The sequence below is a fragment of the Ciona robusta genome, chromosome 1 (assembly GCF_009617815.1).
Source record: "Ciona robusta chromosome 1, ASM961781v2".
Taxonomy (NCBI): Eukaryota; Metazoa; Chordata; class Ascidiacea; order Phlebobranchia; family Cionidae; genus Ciona; species Ciona robusta.
In genome coordinates this window covers 3,496,167-3,519,322 of record NC_143235.1, presented here as the reverse complement: position 1 = coordinate 3,519,322, position 23,156 = coordinate 3,496,167, and the positions used below count along the sequence as shown (strand labels likewise).

The following is a 23,156-nucleotide window of genomic DNA, read 5'->3' as shown; positions in this document are numbered from 1 at the left end:
GTACTTGCTATGCTGGGGTAAGATAATATTTTTTTGGGTAAGATGGGACATCCTATATTTCCTATTCGTCGTTAATACTATCGTTAATACTACTTTCTGTAACTGTGACCTTTCTCACCCTACGTTTGTTGCTTGGCAGTTCAGGCCCCGCCATCGTGTTCTATGGTAACTTCAGCATGTGTTCATTTAGTTGGTTAAATGCAGGGAAATCCGTGTTCATGGATACTGACTTTACTTGATCAGGTGTCTCGAGGGGTCAATTGTCCCGAGCCCAGTTGGTCAACGTTTACATGAACACCTAGCAGGGTTTATCGGCCTATCTGGAAATTTAAAATGGTCTTGGTACCAAGTTGACTAACATTGTATGCTTGAAAAAATGCAAACTATAAAACGTGTCTTGTACATACTGCATATGGAGACGTGGGCCTAACATGAACAGAATATATACATATAGGTGGGGGGAAGATGGGACACCTCTTCATTCTATTTTCTCGCCCAATTTGGTAGTAAACAAAGAAAATGCAAAGAATTACAAAACCGTATCCTCACGACTCCCCTAGATCGTTGTTAATTGTTTAAAAGACCAGAATATTTGGATATCATGTGCTAAAGGTGTCCCATCTTCCCCCAACCTACTGTATACATAGGCTACAGCTTTTCCGAAAGATAGGTTTCTTGAAAGTAGGTTGAATAATTTTATTTTCTGTTAACAGTAACACAAACGCTATTGTGTTCACAATTTATATAAACGCTCAGTAGATAGCTTAATGATTGCTTTTTGGAGGTGATGTAAATAAACAATGGTTGCAAGACGAACTTTTTACTTCTGTCTGTTTCTACACGAGCGAGCGGTATACATGGTGGAATAGTATATATGCGATTCTTGCTTCTTGGGTTTTGCAAAAACATCAAAAAGCATTGTAGTGGCGTGAATTTTTTTACGCTCTGCCTTTTGGGGACGGTAGGTATGGGACTCTTGACTCGGTGTGTGGCAAAAATTAAAACCCCCGTGCGGTACTTAATATGATTTGTTTACAATCCTGTATGTGTGCTGCTTTGCAATGTTAACGTATGAAGTTCCTCTGATAAAGTAGTAACTGGCGGCATTTTAGTTTTAAAAACGTTAGTTCAAGAGGGGATTGCACGGGTAATGCTGGCCTACTATGACTTTAAAAGAAAAAATCCGCCAAAATTCGTTGAAAGCAGTGTTTCCACGAAAATGTAATGCCCAGCGGCAAATTAGATTTTTGGCTACGCGGAGGTTTTGTCAGTACGCGAATTAGGCACGACGTTGGAGTTTCAATTTCTTTTTGTTCACGGGGATGTCTGAATCTAGTTATTGGCGGAAAACTGCTAAACTAGATGAGGGAAAGCAAGGGACATCATTTGCTAATAATGGCAGCCTGACCGAAAATGATAACGTTGCATATGTTGGACTTTTAGTTGGTAAGTTTACATGTGTATATTTATTAGGAATTTTTACTTTAAATTATTATTAACTTTTACATAAAGGTATATAAACATATATATATTTTTTTAGACAGATTTTTTTTATAATGCATTACAAACCTATTAAGTTTCTATAGTGATTTTATGTGGCTTGTGTAATTTGTAATGATTGCCTAAGGGCATATATGATAGCTCTAATTTTAATGTTTATCAAATACAATGTGAGATTTAATTTAGTTTTATGTCTTATTACATTAGGTAGACTACCTTATATATATAAAACTTGTGTCATTGTACTGCTTTGTTAAGAAATATTAATTTAAAAGACTGTCTTTCCCATTATTGTAAAAATTATACTGCCTATGCTATAGGCTAGAGCCATAATGGATGTTTTTTTAGTAAGCAATGATTCAAAAGGAGAAACGATAAGTGGAATATCGGCACAGATACAAGACATATTGTTTGGTTTGTCTGGGTGGGTTGTGGGTACTTATACTTAAATGAACTGTCTGATGTTTTTGTTTTGGAGAATAAACTTTATTAATAAGGCGTAGGCAATAAGTAGAAATGGGAATGTGCCAAAAATTTAAATCGTTTTTTAGTAGACTACTTCTGTTTTCAATTATGTGTGTGCCAGCCTGCAGAGTATGGCAGATGCACAAGCGATTTTGTTTGCAAACTTTTGGTTATGCATGTCATAATTTGTCTCACGCATGCTAATTAATTAACGAGAAAACAAAACATTAAAATGAGTAGGTTTCTCTAACGTGGCTGGGAAATGTACAAGCTTTGCACACCGATTTTTTGAGATAACACCCACGAAAATGAAAAACAACCTTCTTGCGCGCTCGTGATCTCGCTAGGAACTGCCATACCTTGCAAACTTGTGTGTGTTTGTTTATTACATTTGTGTATTCGGTTTGTGTAATTAATATAATAATTTGGTTGTTTTCTTTACTCTTTTAGACTTCAGTTTGTGCTCAAAATTGAAAAAGTTGTTCCTTGCGATTCAAATGAAATTAAGGTAAACTAAATTTTTGTTTAGACATTTATTTTAGTTAGTGGCTTATATAACACCATTGTTATAATTCAACTATATACGCTCAATAATAGCGACGGCAAGCCTTGAACCCATTACCTCTGGGTTAAAGGCAGGCGTGCTAACCAACTGTGCTACAGCGCGGGACTTTTCTAAACGCTTTTCGTTTTCCATTCTCAGGAAACTTTATTCACATGGACCACAAATTTTGGGTTAAGTTTAATAATCACGAGTGGTGGTACCGGCATTGAAGCAACAGATGTCGTCCCGGAAGTCACAAAAGATGTTGTTGATAAAGACTTACCAGGGATCTCAGCATTTATTACAACCAAATGCTTAAGCAACAATTCTACTGGTGTGCTGTTCAGGTGTACATAGGATAACAGCTTTTTCTTGTATATATCGTTGAGGTAAAACCAAAGTAGTTCATGTCACATTTTGAGTTTTTCTCAAACAGTGCCAAAGTGTGTCTTATGTGTTATGTCCAACAGCATGTAAAATTGTAAAAAAGACACTTTTGAAAAATGTGACATACATTACTTTGGCTTTACCTCAAGTCCTCAACTCAATGAGGTATACATATTGTATTGTTTACCTGTTATGTGTTAAGTCAGTAGTTAAGTTTATTAAGAGCACCTCACAACACAAGCACATGTTTAGAATGAATGACCAACAAGGTCAGACCACAGAAATAAAAAAGAATAGAACGCGCATCTCCAATGTCGCTAAAGGAGAGAGCTGATATACTGGGTTTTAAGGGTCACGTGACCGCAGGTCGTTCCCGTTGTACTATTGCAGGCAATGGAATCTATGGCGCGTATGTAGTTTTTCTTTCATTTTCTGACTTAAATCACAGGTATACGTACAAAAATGTTTTTTTCACATATATATATATATATAACAAGCTTTGCGTTTGTTTAATAAAGTTGTGTTAAATACTTTTTTAATTGCCCAACACTGTCAGAATTGTGTATATTATATGGGTACAAATGTAGATTCCTCCGAAACGTAACGTGTTAGATTAAATAAGTGGAAAATGTTGGAGGTTGGTAGTAAGGAGGCAGAGGTTAGTGGTCAGTTAGAGTTTATTGCCTATACGGGTTATTGGTTGTTTGTATGTTTAACGGTTAGCAGATAACGCAGGGGGAGGATTCTTTACTAGCGCCAAATTTTTAATAATCTGACATTCAATAGCTTTTGAATTCAAATTTGAGTATTATCAAGTATTTCTAGGCTATGTCCGAGAATAGACCCCAAAGAGGTCAACAGTGTATTGCTTTTGGCTGCAATAAGAGAAAGTTTTCTAAAAGCCAACCCAGATCAAATAGTTCAGGCAGTGATGACGAAGAGTCTGAAATTAAAAAGAAGTATCCTCGAACATTCCACAGGTTTCTTTTGAGTTGGTTAAGTGTAGAACTATTCTAGCCTAGTGTGATGCACAGTTTAACAGTTAAACCAATGTTAAGTTTTAATTTAGCTAAAAAGATATTACATTAACAGTTTCAACAGAGTATTATTGTTGAGAAATCAGTATCAGTATATCGTACAGAATCAAGATTGGTATAAAATAGCTTACCAAGGAAAATTTATTTTATTCCTGAGTTTAGTTTTGTATGTTTGGAAAGATATATTTGTTTAAAAGGCATTCATACACCAAACATTTCACTTTTTAAAGTTGGCCCAAACAAAACATATGTTATATTGAATATACTTTTGTCAGCTAGCCAATTGTATATATTACTTTTGGGTTTTAATCTCCCAAAAGACAGCAGCGTCGAAAAAAATGGGAAGTAAAAATACGGCGAAAGAACTTAAAAATATCAGACTCATCCGTCATATGCTCAGACCATTTCTATGAAATAGACATCAACCGATCAAAAGGTAATGTTCGGATAAAGCCTAATGCTGTACCTAGAAGGTTCAAGAAGTTCGGCAAGCACTTAAAAGAGGTTGGTTTGTATAGTTTGGTATAAATTTGATTTCTGTATTCAAACCACTCACCACAGTCATACATGTGATTAGAAATGCCAAACAGGTCGAAAAATGCCTAAAGTGAGATCAACGGAGCGGGTAGTTGGTTCTACTTCTGATGATCGCAAACCTCCACCTGCAAAAAAATCCTGCCACCTTGTTGACCACTCCTATGGTGTGTCATCTATGTCTGAATACAAAAAGAAGTTCCACAATAATTTAGCTGCTTTGGAAAGAATAAAAGACCGGGTTAGAAAGCTGAGGCAACATAACACCCGTTTAATGGCTAAACGTTCAACTTTAACAGAAACTATTAATGAGTTGTCCAAGAAACAATTAATTTCCACAAACTGTGCAGAAGTATTGCAGGAAACTGCAGAAGTACCTAACTAGTTTTTTACTCGTTTTCAATCACAACAGTCAACTGGAAAAGGCCACAGATTTCCACCACAATTGAAAACTTTTGCACTGACTTTACAGTTCTATTCCTGGAAGGCATATGAATATGTTAGGAAGACTTTCCCTGGTACATTACCACATCAAACCACGATTCGCCGATGGTATGGCAATGTTAATGCTGACCCTGGTTTTACAACCCCTGCTTTTACTGCATTTAAGTTAAAATGCGATTCTGTTTCCTCATCTCAAAAGATAATTTGTTCGCTCATGCTCGATGAAGTGGCTATTAAAAAGCATATTGTCTGGAATGGGAAGAAAGTGCAAGGGTATATTGACCTGGGAAATGGGCTAGAAACTACATACTCCACCCCACCTGCAAAAAATGTTTTAGTATTTATGGCAGTTCGCCTTAATTTTAACTGGAAAATTCCATTGGGGTTTTTTTTTATTGACAGCCTTAATGGGCAGAAAAGATAAACTTGAATAGTTTGTGTAGTTTAAAAAAAACAGCAAAATCGTCCTAAAATCACTATGCGCTTATCTTTTACAATGGAGACCAAGCGAAATGGGGGCGGAGTTGGCGGTCACGTGACTGAAAAGCCAGTATATCGCAGTTTTGGGCAGTTGCGCATTCTACTCTTTTTTATTTCTATGGGTCAGACAGGAGGCCAGACAGAAAAAGGAAGAAGGCAAAATCACTGAGGCAGAACATAATGCACATGATTGGGGAGGGGCACCACACATACAAATTAGATACAATAGGAACTAAAACAATGATAACTTAACATTATGTATGTAGCATGTTTATATATTAGATCTGGATATCTTGGCCACATTAAATTCTATCGTTTTTATCACTGCACCACTGCCAGCCTTCTCTACAGGGTGTAAAAGTCACTTTAATTTTAAAAAGGAAAAACATTTGTTTGTCGTCGCTGTCGAGCTTATTACATTTTATATGTCTACATTTCCTAAGCAATATGTAGACCCCTTTTTAAATTCCTTTTTACCTCATGCTCAGTACAATAGCTTTAAGTGGCGCAGCCAAGAAAAAAAAGGGGGGGGGTTTAATCAAAATATTGTCAAAAAAATTGTTTTTAATTAATTTTTTAGGGGGTTTAAAAGAGGGGGGGGGGTCGCGACACTCTAACCCCCCCTGGCTGTGCCACTGTGTACATATATATATATATATATATATTAGTATATGAACTTAGTGGTGTAAAATTAATTAATTGAAAGACACCTTGTAAAGATGTATATATATTTCTAAATGTATAATTTATTAATTAAACTTTCAAGATAAAACACTTCTGTTTGAAACATATTAACTTTCTGTCATAGCTTTGCTAATAACTGCATTGTAATAATTAGGTTTTAAACTCAAATCAATTTAAATTGCAGAGGAATTTGTGGAGTGAAAAAGGAAGTTTTGATAATCAACTTACCAAGCTCTCCAGGATTGCTAAAGGTAAAAAACATGATTCTGACTCCAAAAACTTACTATGGTACTTTGTAAATGTAATTATTCTAGCTAAGAAAAGTCTGCTTTATTTCAGTGTTTTTTTTATCGTATATTATTAATAAACATGAGATTGTAGCGGTTGTAGCGATGTTGAGTCCAAGATCGTTTTTATTAGAATGATTACACTTCACACTTTCGTGTGCGAAAACGACAACAGTAAGAAAAAGGCAATTGAGAGAGTACGGTAACAGAAGAAGGTAGTGTCTGTAATTACGCAATGGCGATAGGCAAATAACACGTGACAGTAATTACGCAATACCGAATGTGACCGACTAAGTTTCAGTCGCCACATAACTCCCCCCTAGAAGCGAAGAGTTGTCTTTAGCCGAACAACCGTAACGTTCCGGTGGCCGAATATTTCGTTGTGGCCTGGTTCGGATCATGGTTGGTTTAGAAGAAGTTGCTTTCATCTGGTCAGCGATGATTTTTGGTGGGCGTCCTCGTCGTGGGGGTTGGGCGGTTTGGACTGGTGTTCCGAGATCTACATGTGCGGGTTTCAATCGATCGATTGACACCAGTTGGTCTTTACCGCCCACGTCTAGTTTAAACGCCTTTGGACCATTTTCGATAACCCTGTACGGTCCGTCGTAGGGAGCGGTGAGTGGCCTACGATGTGCGTCTCTGCGAATGAACACGTACTTGGCTTGTTGCAGACTGTTTGTAACGGATGCGGGTGGAGTGCAATGACGTGACATGGCAACCGGAGCCAGTTTTCGCAAGATTTCTCGTAGTTGTTTAAGAAATTCGGGTGCTGCCGGTTGTGTCTCCTTGTACGTTGTTGTATCTCCTGGAACGGCGACCGGAGTACCATACACTAATTCCGCAGACGAAGTTTGCAAGTCGTCCTTTGGCATTGTTCGGATTCCCAAGAGAACCCATGGTAGAGCATCCACCCAGTTTGGATCGGTCAAACGGGCCATCAGGGCACTTTTCAAGTGACGATGGAACCTTTCCACGAGACCATTTGCCTGTGGATGAAACGCTGTGGTTCGATGAAGCTTTATACCTAGGAACTCGTTGGTCTTGGACCACAATTCGGATGTGAATTGTGGCCCGCGGTCTGACGACACGTTCGTAGGGATTCCGAATCTTGATATCCAGTTGTATATGAACGCTCTTGCACAAGTGATTGTCGTTGCGTCCTTCATCGGAACTGCTTCGGGCCATCTCGTGTACCTGTCAACCATCGTTAGTAAATACATGTTACCCTGAGAAATTGGAAGTGGGCCGACTATATCAATGTTGACGTCGGCAAATCTTACTCTAGGCGGTGGGTAATTTTGTAAAGGAGCTCGGGTATGTTGTTGGATTTTAGCTTTTTGACAGGCTAGGCATTGCTTAGTCCACAAACCGACTTCTTTCTTAAGCCCATGCCACATAAACTTGTTTGCTATAAGCCGCCGTGTGGTTCTTATAGAGGGGTGGGCCAAACCATGTAAGACGTCAAACACCTTTTTCCGCCATTTTACCGGTATGATTGGTCGTGGGTTTCCGGTGGAAACGTCGCACAGGAGTTTAGTGCCTGTGGCGTCAACAGCTATATCCTCTAGTTTAAGGTTGGATATAGCGGTGCGATATGCTTGTACTTCTGGGTTGAGCTGCGCTTTCGCCAACTGCTTGTAGTCCAGGTCGATGACCGCAGCATGTATGTTTCCCACGAGCGCGCGAGAAAGAGCATCAGCAACCCGGTTGTTCTTACCGCTGACGTGTTGAACGTCGGTAGTGTATTCTGATATGGCCGCTAGTTGACGCTGTTGCCGCCCGGACCAGGGATCTGTAATCTTAGAGAATGCAAACGTTAACGGTTTGTGATCCGTGTAGGCAGTAAAGTCGCGACCTTCTAGAAAATACCGAAAATGACGGATTGCAAGATGCAGGGCTAACAGTTCCCGGTCAAAAGCGCTGTACTTTACCTCAGCGGCCCGTAATTGTTTGCTGAAAAACGCCAATGGGCGCCAGAGCCCATCTATAAACTGTTCAAGCACACCCCCAATTGCAGTTTCTGATGCGTCGACCGTCAAAGCTGTACGAGCCTGCGGCTTAGGGTGCGTTAAAAGGGTTGCGTTGGCTAGCGCCTGTTTGGCTGCTTCAAAAGCCGTCTGTAAGTTATCTGTCCAGGTTAACGTTTTTCGTTTGCCAGCCATGGCTGAATAGATCGGCGCCATTATTTTGGCGGCAGAAGGTATAAATCTATGATAGAAATTTATCATACCTGCGAATTCCTGCAGTCCTTTAATAGTTGTGGGATGCTGGAATTGTAGAATAGCGGCCACTTTGTTTTCCAATGGTCTTGCGCCTGCCTGGTCTACGTGATGACCAAGAAAATCCATTTGTGCTTTTCCGAATTGGCATTTCTTGGGGTTGATTACCAGACCAAATTGCGACAGACGGTGGAACACTGCTTTTAGATGCTCGAAGTGTTGTTGTTCATTCTGACTGGCCACTAGGACGTCGTCTATATAGGCGAAAACGAAATCGAGTGGTTGACAGACGGTGTCCATTAATCTCTGAAAGGCTTGGGCTGCATTTTTCAATCCGAAAGGCATTCGACGGAATTCGTAAAGACCGAATGGCGTGGTAACGGCTGTTTTGGGGATATCTTCAGGTGCTACCGGGATCTGATGATAGCCTCTGATTAAGTCGATCTTTGAAAAAACTTTCGCCCCGGCTAGCTTTGCGGTAAAATCGTGGATGTGCGGTATATTATAGCGATCCGCTTGCGTACGCGCGTTCAACCTCCGGTAATCTCCGCATGGTCTCCAACCTCCTGACGATTTAGGGACCATGTGTAGCGGCGACGACCACGGGCTTGATGATCGTTGAATTATGCCCATTTCCAGCATTTCTGCAAATTCAGCTTTGGCGAGCGCAAGTTTCTCTGGCGGTAGTCTTCGTGTTCGTGAGTGTACCGGTGGTCCGTCGGTAGGAATGTAGTGATATACTCCGTGTTTTGTCGTCGCTTGGTTAAACTGAGGAGTGGTGATCGTTGGAAACTTTTTTAGAAGAGCAGAGTAGCTAGTGTTCGTCTTTGAAATGGTCCCTCTTTCCGCCTGGTGCACTGCATTTTGACGTGAAGCATTCTTTACCGTATTTGCGATAAGCAGCCGGTAATGTTTAAAGTCGATTACCAACGAATAAGCTCGTAAAAAATCGGCTCCAATGAGAGGACATGAGACATCGGCGATGTGGAACTTCCAGGTAAATTTACCTGCTGACAAGTTCAAATGCATTACCTTTGTACCATAAGTTCGTATTTTGCTTCCGTTAGCAGCTAATAGACTTGTGCCCCTCGCACGTGTCCTTCGGTCTCGCCCGGATGGAGGAATGACGCTGACTTCTGCTCCACAGTCGACTAAGTAGTTAATTCCGGAAGTGCGGTCCCACGTATAGAAGAGGCAGGTTTTCTTGCCGGTCGCTGAGGAATACATCAACGACCGGCTCGGTCGTTTCCCGGGTAGCTGCACGGAGATACACATTTTCGCGCTTGATCCCCAAATCTGCGATGGTAAAAGCACAGCCTTGCATCTTCTCCGCCAGGTTGGTTTCCCCGTGAGTGTGGGCTCTTTTTGTTGACGATTTTTGCTACGCTTCGTACCCGCTCGCTGATGGATTGCCAGAGTATGTCTGCTCGCTGTGCTAGCTCTCGTGGGTTATTTGTTTCGTCGCCGGACAATATGACGCGGATATCCTCTGGCAGGCGTTGCAAGAACAAATGCTTGAATAGAAAGCAGGGCTCGTGGTTTCCTAACAGTGCCAGCATGTCATCCATGAGCTCGGAAGGCTTTCGGTCGCCCAAATCTGGCATGTTTAAGAGTTGAGAAGCTCTGTCCTGAGGCGAAAGGCAGAATGTTCTGAGTAGCCGTTGTTTTATTGCCGCGTACTTTTGTTCTTGCGGCGGGTTTTCCAGAAGATCGATCAGGCGTTTTGCTGTGTCTTGGTCCAACGCTGCTACTACATAATAATACTTAGTAGTATCCGCTGCTACATTGCGCAACGCAAACTGCGCTTCTGCCTGCTGAAACCATACCCGAGGTTGTGACGTCCAAAATGTTGGCAGCTTGAGTGCGACAGCGTTTTCCATCTTCTTGACAGTTTGCAGAAATATCGTTCCTGCTACGTCGAGGTCACCAATTGTAGCGGTTGTAGCGATGTTGAGTCCAAGATCGTTTTTATTAGAATGATTACACTTCACACTTTCGTGTGCGAAAACGACAACAGTAAGAAAAAGGCAATTGAGAGAGTACGGTAACAGAAGAAGGTAGTGTCTGTAATTACGCAATGGCGATAGGCAAATAACACGTGACAGTAATTACGCAATACCGAATGTGACCGACTAAGTTTCAGTCGCCACAAGATATTGGTTTTAAATAAAGAATGCAGTTACCAAACACAAGTAATATATTGGTGGATCAAAAAACACTACAGTCACTTTTGTAAGAAATCAGCTGTTTAAACTGTTTACCCAAAGTGTGCATTTAGTTTGTATTTTCATTTTTTGAATGAAGTTCATTTTATTACCGCAGGTCTGGAGTAATTTACAATCGTTTGTTATCAATTTGCCTTTGTTTATTATAAAACTTTTTCGGGATATTTGAAGGTCACTAATTTAAGTATATGGTAGTTCATGCCATTTTAGTGTTTTTTACACTTTATTGCTAGAGACTTTTAAGTTTCAGCGTTATTTAAGTGAAACCGATATATTGATATTTATCACAAAAAAATGGGTTGTTTTTTCCATTTAATTTTTTATTAAATTTTTCCATGGTATTTATTAATTTTTTTTCCATGTTATTTATTGAATTTTTTTTCTATGTTAATTATTGAATTTTTTTAAATTATTTGATAATTTTTTTTCATGTTATTTATTGATTCACTTTATTTAATTGCCAACCTTTATAGTTTTCTGTGGTAGTTACATGCCTTAAGCATGAACAGCAAGTGTTACAGATTTTTCATGTAAATTAAATTAAAAATGCTGTTTTTCTCATTCTCTACAAAAAATTTTCAGTCATGTTTGGAATCCGTCTCCCCCTACCTTGTTACTTGCGTAGACCTAATAAAGGAATCTCGAAACTCTGAAAATGGCGACGAGACGAGCTACAATAGCTTTGTCAGACCGACCAATGGAATTATATCGTCAACTCCATTACAAAAAACACAGAAAGAAAAGGTATTTTATTTTTTATTGAGATAAAAACGGGTACAATTTATGTTTTTTTTTTAAATTGTGCAGTTTTTAAGTTACAATTTCCAATGATTTTAAGATAATAAGATTTTATTTCACAGAAAAAGAAAAGGTTTTATATTTTTTATTGAGATTTTTTATGAGTAGAATTTATGAGTTTTTTTAAATTGTGCAGCTTTTAAGTTTATAACTTCCAGTGATTTTAAATAAAATTTTGGGAGTGAAACTTTGGTAAATATATATAATGTTAATTGGTCCTTGAATAAATGAAATTTATTTTCTTTTTTCGGTCACAAAAAATGGGAGAATTCACAAAACTTATTAATCCAATAATTTTGCTTTTATCTAAATAATATGTAATGTAAAATTTCATTTTGTTTCAGCTGCGAATCGTTGGCCAACCGCCATCCATAAACAGAACTTATTCACAACAACCAGGTAACAACATTCGATATTATTTGCAATCTTTTAAATTCACAGTTCTGCCAGAAAATTGCCACAAAAAAGCCATCAAAATGTTAATGTTCTTCAAAATGCATTTAAAAATTTCAAACTTGTATCTTTTAGTTCTATAGTTAAAATAGATGTTTGGTAGATTTGACACTGATACAATCCAGCTAAATATTTTGTAAAACATCATGAACCTTATTAAATAATATTGTAATTGCGGAAAAGCCTAATTTAGTTGAACTGGTTTGTATAAAACAACTTCATATTTGTCTACGAAATTTCCATTTAATATTTCAATAACTTTTCAATAGCGTACAGTACATAATGCATCTGTGAATCCAAATTCAAATGTTAATTTATGACTTTTTTTGTCAATTTTCTGTTTTTCCATATAGGCTGTTTACTTTTGAAATTATCAAATTTGACCACACTTATACACACAGGTGAGGCAGGAGACAATCTTAAGTTGGCTCGTCGGAATAGAGTGTCACCTTATCCGCCTGTGGACGTGGACCAGGCTTTCTCCATTATGTTATTGAATATATTTCCGCTGCCATTTACATCAAAATATTTTCAAGGTTATTGAAAAATTTATTTATATATTAGGGCTGTGGATTTTCCCTATTTTTGTTTAACCGTTAACCGTTCAGTTTTAACCGGTTAACCGGTTAACCGATACAAGTGTAATCCTAATAAAAGCGTCTTGTTTATCGCTTTTCTTTCGAGAATTTAAAGGCAACTTTACGACAAACTTATGGACTATGCTTGCAATACACGGGCAAATGTTCTTAACGTTAAAGTAATGCTTTCTTATTCATATTCAAACCTGTTTTGAAACACCTGCCGTCTAAATAATCAACGTGTGAATTGCAATTATGACGCAGTTATTAACGTGTGAATTGCTATTATGTCGTAATCAATTGCCAGGTCAAACAATCGCTATTATGATGCAATGAATCCACGTGTGAATGCCTGCTTTTTGTAACAAACACGCTGCTTGGCTGAGGAAAACATTTAAGTTGTGTATTACACCAATATAATGTTGCAAAACTAGTTAGCCTGCGGTATTAACAATCAAGATTGATGGCGTAATCGCCGTTGTAGGGCACGATCAAAGCAACAGCGTCCCTGCGCACTCTGTCTTATTGCAAAACAACAATCAACGAACACGAACACGTGCCTTTCGTGTAAATAAGACAGATATTGATATACGTTTATGCCCTATGACGTCATAGTTCGGTTAACGACTTGAACTTTTCGTTAGCGGTTAACCGAACCTGTTCGGTTAACCGAACCTGTTGTGAAAAAGTTAACCGTTAACTTTTTCACAGCCCTATTATATATACATAAATATATATGTGTAGTAGGGTGGGAAAGATGAAACACCTTTTCATTCTATTTTCCAAATTCCATCTGGTAGTAAACAAAGAAAATGCAAAGAATTATAAAACCGTATCCTCACGACTCCCATAGACCGTTGTTAATTGTTCAAAACACAATCAGGATATTTGGGTATTATGTGCTAAAGCTGTTCCGTCTTTCCCCGCTCTACTATATTTATATATATACATCTTATTTTGTTTATCTGTATAGTTCGAATTTAACTACATAGTTTTTACTTTCCTGTGTAGTTCAAGTTTGAATACATCGTTTTCACTTTTTTGTTATATGCATATATTTGTAGTTTAATGTTAAAATATCTAGTCTTTCCTTTTAGATGCATATGAACACTACTTATTTGAAGATGTAAATGCGAAAGAATCTGTTCCTTCTTGCCCAACTGTAATACTTGATGGCTATGCTGTAATTGGTATGTCTGTTTTCTGTTGTAAATATTTTGGGTTCGATAATAAGCCAATTCTGGCCCTTATCACAGATCCTTAAGGAAAAGGATCCCATACATAATAATAAAAAAATATAATTTGGGTAACTTTTTTTTTAAATGTTTGTGTCTCCTACCTATTTGTAAAATAAAAATATCAGTTTCATTATAAAAAAAAGGATTTAGGCCAGATTTTCATTGCCCCAAAATAGATTTTTTCAATATAAAAATATTATTTTCTGTAATAAAAAAAATTAAAAAGACTCATTTGTTACCATTACTCTTAAAACCCTTCATACAGCTTCTGACACACCAGGAGATTTAGAAATTCTCGGAGCAAATGCAGGGAACTCATACCTAACCCTTGGGAAAGCAATACGAGTTCGAACTGGTTCCGTTTTGCCCCCAGGATCTAATGCAGTTGTTCCTGTCGAAGAAACAATGGTAATTGAGGAAGATGACAATGTTAGTCAAGTTTCTGGAATGTTTTATGTTGTAGGTTTTTACTGGTGGTGACAGAAATGTTTTTTTTTTAATTTTTATTCAGATTTTTAAAATTTTTTATATTTTTTATTTTAATTTTTAAAAGTCACATTTTTTAAATTATTAGTAAATTTTGTTAAAAAAAATGTGAAATGTTTTATGTTTTAGGTTTTAAATATTGGTACAGAAATGTAATTTTAAAAGATAAATGTCTCTTTAAAGTTTTTGTTATAACTTTAACATAATTATCACATTTTTTAATTTTTTAGTAAAATTGGTGACAATGTTAAAATTTAGTTATACATACGTAACATATCTAAAAGTCACCCAACCTTTTTTTAACACATACACAAACACTTTTTAACACATATTTTAACACATCACCTTCAGTACTATTCACGTTCTGTCACCCACGTTTTAAACCCTAACTACGTTTACAGGGAGAATCGGAACTAGTTGTACGAATGCTTGAAGCTAAAACACCAGGCTCACATATTCGAGCTATTGGCAGCGACCTTATGAAAGGGGAAGTCATATTAAAAGCTGGTACAAAGCTTGGTCATGTTGAGACGGGGCTTCTTGCTGTAGCTGGTGTTTTAACTGTCAGTGTCCATCGTCTACCAACAGTTGCTGTCATGTCTATTGGAAACGAGGTAGGCTATATCATTTTTTATATTAGGCTATAAATTTTGTTTTTTTACTGTAAAAGGCTGTCATTAAATAGTTTAATAACCTTTCACAGTTTTAGAGCTTTTTTTTACTGCGGTGCGGAATTTAAATGTCTGTTTCAATTTTTTTTACTAAAGAGAAAGAGTTATTTACAGAGGTAGATAGTATAACACTGGTGACGTCATAATGGCCACAAGCACATAAAACCTTTCCTACATAAAACTGTTACCTCTTAACTGGTTAATTTTTTAATTAAAATAGGTATTTAACATAACCGTGTAGGCTTTGCAGAGTTTTTTAAATTAAATAAACAAATATGACGTCACTAACAAGCCCCACATGTTGGATTGGTTCTGTGTTATGCTATCTACCATTTACAGAAACCCTGATAAGGGTACTTTATTTAAGTGTTTCAATGACTATTTTTTATGCTATATTGAAACACCTTTAATAATCTCGATTTAAATAACAGGACACTATGGTTAATTTAAACCAACCAATTGTTGAATAAAAATATATATTTCGCCAAAAACGCTGTCATCAGTTTATAATTAAATACAATTATCAGCACAAGAAAAAAAACAAATTCTTGTAATTTATCACGTTCAATTTCCTATGCACTTATCTCTTAAGTGACGATTGTGGAAATAATTTTGTTAAGATCGTCAAGATAGGCACAGTTTAGCAACTTCTAAAAAGGTATATTTTAGCTTACAGAACCAAACAAAGTTGAATTATCTCCTGGGGAGGCAAGAGACACAAATCGCATCACTTTGTTACTCGCACTGCACAAAGCAGGTTTTCCTACACTAGATGCGGGCTTGGTTTGCAATAAGCCAGATGTTGTACGGGAATCTATTAAGACTGCCTATAAGAATGGTAAGTTTTGGTTTAAAGAGCTGTTTTTGTGCAAGTATGTGTCGTTGTGTAAGACACTTAACGGCAATTGCTCCAACCCAGCGGGCACTAATGGATTGTCTAAATTATCAGTCATACATAACATAAAACAAAAAGGTTTTTATAATTAATCGCCTGCATGTTTAGTGTTTACTTATGTGGTTTTGATTTAGCACATAATATCCAAATATAGTAATCGTGTTTAAGCCATGAAAGTCGTGAGGATACGGTTTTATAATTCTTTGAATGTTCTGTGTTTACTACCATATGGGACGGAAAAATAGAATGAAAAGGTGTTCCACCTTACCCCACCCTACTATATACACTCAGCGTCATGCTTACCCTACAAAACATAATAAAATCTGCCAAAACAACTTAATTTTCTGCCAAAACAACTTAATTTTCTGCCAAAACAACTTAATTTTAATTTCCATCAGCTGATGCTGTTATTATCACTGGGTGTGCATCTATTGGTGAAAATGATACAATCAAGTCCTTACTACAAGACATGGGAGCTAAAATACATTACAGCCGAGTGTCAGTGAAACCAGGGTAGGTCCTAATTTGGTATTTTTTTATTGCGCCAACTGTTTTTTGGTGTTTTTTTCTGCACCAAATTTTTTGTTCTGCGCCACTATTTTTTGATGTTTTTTTTCTGCTCCCAATTTTTTTACTGCAACAACTTTTTTGGTATTTTTATACTGTGGCAATTTTTGGGGGTATTTTTTACTAATAAATTGTCTAAAATTTGGAAAAAAATTGTAACATTTTTCTAACATGTGTTGAGCAGAATATAAGAAAATAATATCACGTTTTATATTATTTTTTTATTACTAAAATGAGCATTCTATTGAAGCAATCACATTTAAGTTGAGTAACATAGACATCTTATTAACAGGGCACCAACATCCTTTTCAACAATCGAAACTCAGCGAGGAAAGAAAGTGATTTTCTCTTTACCGGGTAAGTCATAGTTGTAATTGTTGGTGTCTCATATTTTTTATACATTTAAATACTAATTTCTATGTATTTTTGTCGAAAAATTACAAAACAACTCCTAAAATTTTATTCGGTGGTATGATATTAAACTTTTCTTAATTTTTTAGTTGCTAAGTTTCTTTTAATATATATTTCCAAAATACTTACAAAACATTTTGTATTTTCGTTGTATTTAAATCAAAATTTTTTAACAACTTCAAATACTCCATTAGTTATTTAGTGCTTTCATTTCAAATTTTTCATATATTTTTTACATTTAAAATTCTTTGTTATAAATCCTAACTACCCTGTAGGAAATCCTGTTCCAGCCATAGTAGCATATTACATCCTTGTGTTACCTTGTCTGCGTAGAATGGCGGGCTCAGAATCACCAAAATTGCCTGTTATACAAGTTAAGGTATGGATAAAAATCAGATTTTTAAATGTTTACTGAAATTCCTAAGCAAAATACAGCAGTAATAAAACAGTATTTACTCTTTATACAGACAATACAATTTATATTTGTTATATTTTTCTATAAAATAAACAGTGTATATACAGTATGTCAGTATTTCAAATATTTTTCTGTCATACAAGTTAATGGATAAAAATCATGTTTGATTTTTTTTTAATTTCTTGAGATTTTTTTAAATTTCCTAGTTTACTGAATTTTTAGTATACTAATGGCAACAAAACAACAGTTTATAAAACACGCTTACAGTTAAAAACATGTTTACATTTAATTGCCGCCGTGGCATAGTGGTTAGCGCGCCTGCCTGTAACCCACAGGTAATGGGTTTAAGGCTTGACGCTGCTACCATTATGGGCGTATGTGTCTTTGGGCGAGACACTTAACAACAATTGCTCCAACCCAGTGGTCACTAATGGGTTGTTCAAATTATCAGCCATACATAAAAAAATAAAAAAAATTAAGTAATTACACACAAAGTAACATACATGGTAACTCGTAAGCTGGCACGAGGTGTTAAACCCAAGTGAATGCAACTTACTTTATCCTCGCATGGCCGGAAAACGACAGTCAACTGTCGTTTTCCGGCCATGCGAGGATAAAGTAAGTTGCATTCATTCATTCACATTCATATTTGAAAATAAGCGTGGTCGCTACACCTATCAGACAAGCAACAAGCAATTTATGTTTACTCATTATCAACAAAAACTCCCAATAAAACTCTAAACACCCCGACCCAACTTCAAGGTGTCCGCTGAAATTTTCCTCGGCAAGCTGCAAGAATATCAGAGAGCCACTATAAGGTGGGAGGGAGATGGTATGGTCCCATGGGCAGACGTTACAGGTCGGCAGATTATAAGTCGCTTAATGTCCATGGTGGAAGCAGACGTTTTGCTTCAATTGCCTCCAAGAAGTGACTCAGTTAAAAGCATTCCTAAAGGCAGAATTGTAAATGCAGTAGTTATAAAATAGACTGTTTTATTTATTGCGATAGCTACCATGAAAAATAGGTTAAGTTAAAACAGCATTCTCAGAAAAATCTTTAAAACCAGCATTCTCAGAAAACTATTTTTAAAATTAAAAAATTATTTATACAACTTTTTTAAAGCATTTTACAATTTTGATCTATTTAAAAGCTTAGGGATTTTTCTTTATTAAATTAAATCAGCGCAATGTACATGAGATTTTTGTTTCATTGCCCATGCTTACTGTTTTACTGCGATACAAGATTGTTTATGTTTTTTTAAATTTTTCACTTTTTAAAAGGTTTCAAAATCGTGTTTTTAATGAATTAATGACATTTTTCTTGTACTAGTACACAAAATTTTAATGTGATTTTTTTAACACTTGTTTTGAGATGTATATTAAATTATATAAAAAAAAAACATTTGTAAATTGCTGTTATTATTGTATTCAAATTTGGGAGTCTTAATTTATAATATATTTTAAATGTAAATTTGTCTTTTTGCCCATTTAAACCTACGGTAAAATGTAACAACTACAAATTTTAAATATGATCTTCTTTATTATGAAAAATCCATTTTCCCATGTAAGCTAATACAACATTAATGCACCATATATATATAAGTAGAAAAATTTTATATTTATCCTGTAACATTTAAAGCAAGTCCCGTTTCTCATTTACTATAACCACTTCAACCATATAACAAGTTAACTACAATCAGACAAGATATATATCCAAACATTAAGATACATAAAACCCAATTGCCTTTTTCACCCTGCAATTCCAACGTACTGAATAGTTTGAATCACTAATGCATATAATTACTATCGCCACACAAAATCATAACATATTTTTTACTTATTTCTTTGAAAACGAAGATCACGTTATTTAAAGAACGAAGAGAAGGAAAGCAACAGCAAAACAACAAAGTTAAAATTCGGTATGGATAAAAAGTTTCAATTAAAAAGCATAGCTGTTAAACCCAAATCAACATGTCTTTAATTTTTTTAGTATTTCATGTGCGAACGGTTTTGTAAAAAATTACCTAAAAGTATTCACAGCAGCAAATTCTTACAGAATCAGATTGTAATATAAAAATTCTGAATGATCACATATGCAATAAAAGCAACATAATTTTATGAGACTTCTTACAGAACTTATATAAAAACTCTATATGATCACATATGCAACTTAAAAACAATATAATTCTATTAATATTTATAACCGTCAATCATCGCTAGTGATTGACAGTAAACGAACTTCCTCAAGAATTTCCATAACATCTTTATCACGCTCCCCTGCAGCTTGGAAAGATAACTTTGACAGGGTACCTTCTAGCTCCTCCAGGGACTTCTGGTAGAACCAGCACTGCAAGAGTTGGATTTTGTCAAAATAAAAGAAACCCCCTTCGCTATGTATGTTTTGAATTAAACTTAACTTAAATTTTCAGATATTTTTTAATTTTTGCTGTGTAGGTTCTAGTTTAAGCAATGAATTTTCAAACTTTTGGTGTGTTTGTTTAAGATAGTCAGTTTTTGCTGTGTATGTTTCAAGTTTGTAGCAATTCTAGATTCTATTTTAAACACAACACACACTGTGCATCAGATGCAAATGCTCAATAAATATTTCAATTTAAAACAAAAAAAATTACCAAAACCACATACTGATATTGATAACAAAACATTATTTTTTTACATAGCAATAAATCAAATAGCATTTTCAAACTGCTATATATTTTTTAAAGATCTGGTTTTGTAAATTCAGGTTTGGTTGTTAAAATTATATTGAGTCCAATTCAGCTCACCTGCGATGCAACGATAGTTTTAAGTGATGGATGAATGTAACCGATACTAGCATCGTAAAACTTAGGCATCTCTTCTAACAAAGAATTATTCTTTTTCTCAAATTCTTCTTTTACAGGTTGCACCTCTGCTTTCATCTGCAATATATCAATCTTAAAAATGCTGTAGCACAGTTGGTTAGCGCCCATACCTCCAACCTAGAGGTTATGGGTTTCAGACTTTGAGTGCTACCATTATGGGCGTATGTGTCCTTGGGCAAGCCACTAAACGGCAATTGCTCCAACCCGTTGGTTATGAATGGGTTGTCTAAATTGTGAGCCAGACATAAAAAATCACCCACAAAGTTCCATACATGGTGGTAAAGTGCACGAGGTGTATAAAACACTCGTAAAGTGTACGAAACAACGCGTAAAATTTCGACCATAGATAAATAAAAAGTGAAAAAACAATATTGTACAAATAATATAATTATCTTTGGTATTACTTATAAATATTTTTTTATTAACTTTAATTTAAAAAAAACAGTTGTGTAATTTATATCATACTTATACATAATTAACATAGACTAGCTTAAAATTCCACAAATGTTTCTGACATGTACATGGTCCATACACCAAAGACATATTACCTGCTGTATTTTAACAATGTTGGCACCAGTCTGTTCTCTTTCTTCATATTTTTCCAGCTTGGCCTGAACTTTGTTGTATTCCTGCAACACTTTTTCCCTGCTTTTTACCTGTTGTGTGTAGTGGGGAAATATAGTGGTGTATCTTTTCATAGGTTCAACCATTGCTTGGTGCATCATGTTCGACTGCAAAAGATTTAATCAGTCATATTTTAATTTATCTCGGAAATACCTTGTTATTTCTAATTTAATAGGGTGGGAGAAGATGGGGAAATTTTAGCACCTAATATTCAAATTACTGGATTAGCAATAAACAACGGTATATAGGAGTTGTGAGGATACAGTTTTATATTTTATTGATTGTTCTTTGTTTTCTACCAAATTGGACGAGAAAATAGAATAAACAGGTGTCCCATCTTCCCCCACCCTACTATATATAGTACTTTCAGGACACCAATTCATAAGCAGATCCGTTGATGGTTAGACATGCATTCTTATCCTATGGAACAAATTTGGTCTTAATGTTTACTAATTTTTGCCATGCAGAAAACCCAAAGATGGGCCTACCTGCCTTGCCACCCTAGGTTTGGTGCCCTTGGTTAAACGGTATGCCTCCAAACTAGACAAAACTTGGTCAAAACTCAATACTGCAATAACAGTCTATCTCACTACATTTACAACTGTCACAGTTGTGTTACGTCAAACCGAACAACTGATACCTTTTACCTTTAAATATATATTTCTCAAATTGGTTTTGCGTTTTAACAGGTTTTATTAATAAAATACAGTTATACACAGCAGGTGTTGCATCGTCTAATATTCAGAGTATACCAGCCCCATCTGCACCATACAAAACGGGAACTATGTAACTGCGTATGGATGCGTACTAAGCCATTTTGTATTATGTCTAACCAAGTTGAGCCAAAAAAAGAAATAGCCCATTCATTACCTTTTCTTGAGCTAGTTGGTCCTGTTTTGCCATTGCCGCATCAAATAAGTTAAAATCTTCATGTCCATTGGCACCCATATCAGTCAACAAGTCATGCCCTAACTTGCCTGCAGATTTACCATAAGCACTCGTACAAGATGCCATTCTTTTGCTGTCCTTGGCGATTTTTTTGCTGCTTTCTTCTAAGCTGTGGTAAACAACAAAATAAATATATATATATTGTTATATAAAAACTTTTTGGTTCGCGACCCCTTTTAATACTTTCGGCTATCTTTTAAAGACACCTAATAATATATACAGTAGTTTGGGTAAAAAATACACATTCCCCTACAGCAGAGACAAGCCTTGAACCCAATGGGTCAGAGGCAGGTGTGCTAACCAGTGTGCTCCGGTGCTAACACATGTAACATAATACTCAACTGTTGCATCTTTGTGCATTCTCTTTCAAAATCTCGTTCAGTAGTTTTTGTCACCAAGCTTCTTTTAGCTTGGCGATTAAACAAATTCCTGTAAAAAAATTAATTTTAAACCACAATTGTTTATATGTGATTATGCTTTGACTACATTACAATTTTTATGAGCTCATAATGGCAGTTTAGGCATCCTTCAAGGAGCACTATCAGAGATTAAGAGAATAGCTACAGCACAGTAGAATCAGATTTGAAAACGTTTTATTTACATCATCTGAATAAAGAGTAGGATGGGGAAAGATGGTACACCATATTACCCCCATAGACCGTTGTTAATTGTTTAAAACACAAAGATACTTAGATATTTTGTGCTGAAGGTGTCCAGATCTTTTCCTCCCTACTATATTACATTGTTGTAAAGTTTTATTATACTTACCAACTCATGTTTGAGGTTTAAACAAACCACAACGGTAGTATATGTCGACTTGTTATCGATGCAAATGTTTCTTGATGAATAAATACACTATTACTGTTGTTTACAACACAAAACGTATCAAAAATATTGAACACCTACTACAATACAATACTCAATATTATTGACATGATGACGTCATTTTGTACTTTACGCATGAACGAGTTAAAAAGAAAAAAGTTTTAACTGCTGCCTTTTTCTCATTCTCTCGAATGCGTCAGTCAGTGATTGCCTCAGGGCGAGATGGTCGTTTACGTTCTTATGTACACGTGTGGTAAGTGGTAATTTCATGTCCATTTTGATTGTTTTACTGACACATATATTGTATAAAGTGTAATTAAACACAACACGGCTATTGTTAAAACCATCACCCATGCATACAATTCAATTTAATGACGGTCGAGTTTTTGATAGCTTCTGACGGTCGAGTTTTTGATAGCTTTTAGTTTAAAATGTGGTACAGTTCATGTTATGCTATCATAACTTGTGGTTAGGTTTTATCAAAGTTGCTTTTATATAAAAAGTAGTCGCTAGTGAAGAATCCTCTAGTACATAGCAGAATAGGCTTGTGGAAATGGACATATATCATGTCTGTTATGTC

At 35.9% G+C, this 23,156-nt stretch overlaps 3 protein-coding genes across 5 annotated transcripts; 1 reads left to right on the top strand and 2 right to left on the bottom strand.

The window, feature by feature from the left end:
- Nucleotides 1-1,011: 1,011 nt before the first annotated feature.
- LOC149741511 (gephyrin-like) lies at nucleotides 1,012-19,158 on the top strand. 2 transcript variants are annotated; one of them, XM_089893416.1, is made up of 16 exons: nucleotides 1,012-1,446; nucleotides 1,849-1,924; nucleotides 2,416-2,473; nucleotides 2,669-2,856; nucleotides 6,260-6,326; nucleotides 11,389-11,550; nucleotides 11,949-12,003; nucleotides 12,459-12,593; nucleotides 13,733-13,825; nucleotides 14,139-14,281; nucleotides 14,761-14,973; nucleotides 15,700-15,868; nucleotides 16,324-16,438; nucleotides 16,785-16,849; nucleotides 17,179-17,282; nucleotides 18,081-19,158. In XM_089893416.1, the coding sequence occupies exons 1-16, from the start codon at nucleotides 1,323-1,325 to the stop codon at nucleotides 18,303-18,305; spliced, it is 1,992 nt and encodes a 663-aa protein (XP_089749542.1). In that variant the 5' UTR covers nucleotides 1,012-1,322; the 3' UTR covers nucleotides 18,306-19,158. The 2 variants fall into 2 exon arrangements, with proteins under 2 accessions (XP_089749542.1, XP_089749529.1); XM_089893403.1 differs by having other exon boundaries at nucleotides 1,014-1,446; nucleotides 14,139-14,302.
- LOC149741512 (uncharacterized) lies at nucleotides 9,583-11,350 on the bottom strand. The gene has a single exon (XM_089893998.1). The coding sequence runs from the start codon at nucleotides 10,459-10,461 to the stop codon at nucleotides 9,808-9,810; it is 654 nt and encodes a 217-aa protein (XP_089750124.1). The 5' UTR covers nucleotides 10,462-11,350; the 3' UTR covers nucleotides 9,583-9,807.
- Nucleotides 18,127-22,692, bottom strand: LOC149741510 (bridging integrator 3-like). 2 transcript variants are annotated; one of them, XM_089893971.1, is made up of 7 exons: nucleotides 22,520-22,692; nucleotides 22,094-22,180; nucleotides 21,674-21,860; nucleotides 20,728-20,910; nucleotides 20,102-20,236; nucleotides 19,523-19,665; nucleotides 18,127-18,267 (listed from the first exon to the last, which is right to left on the bottom strand). In XM_089893971.1, the coding sequence occupies exons 1-6, from the start codon at nucleotides 22,525-22,527 to the stop codon at nucleotides 19,525-19,527; spliced, it is 741 nt and encodes a 246-aa protein (XP_089750097.1). In that variant the 5' UTR covers nucleotides 22,528-22,692; the 3' UTR covers nucleotides 18,127-18,267; nucleotides 19,523-19,524. The 2 variants fall into 2 exon arrangements, with proteins under 2 accessions (XP_089750097.1, XP_089750090.1); XM_089893964.1 differs by lacking the exon at nucleotides 18,127-18,267 and having other exon boundaries at nucleotides 19,138-19,665.
- Between the last annotated feature and the right edge of the window lie 464 nt (nucleotides 22,693-23,156).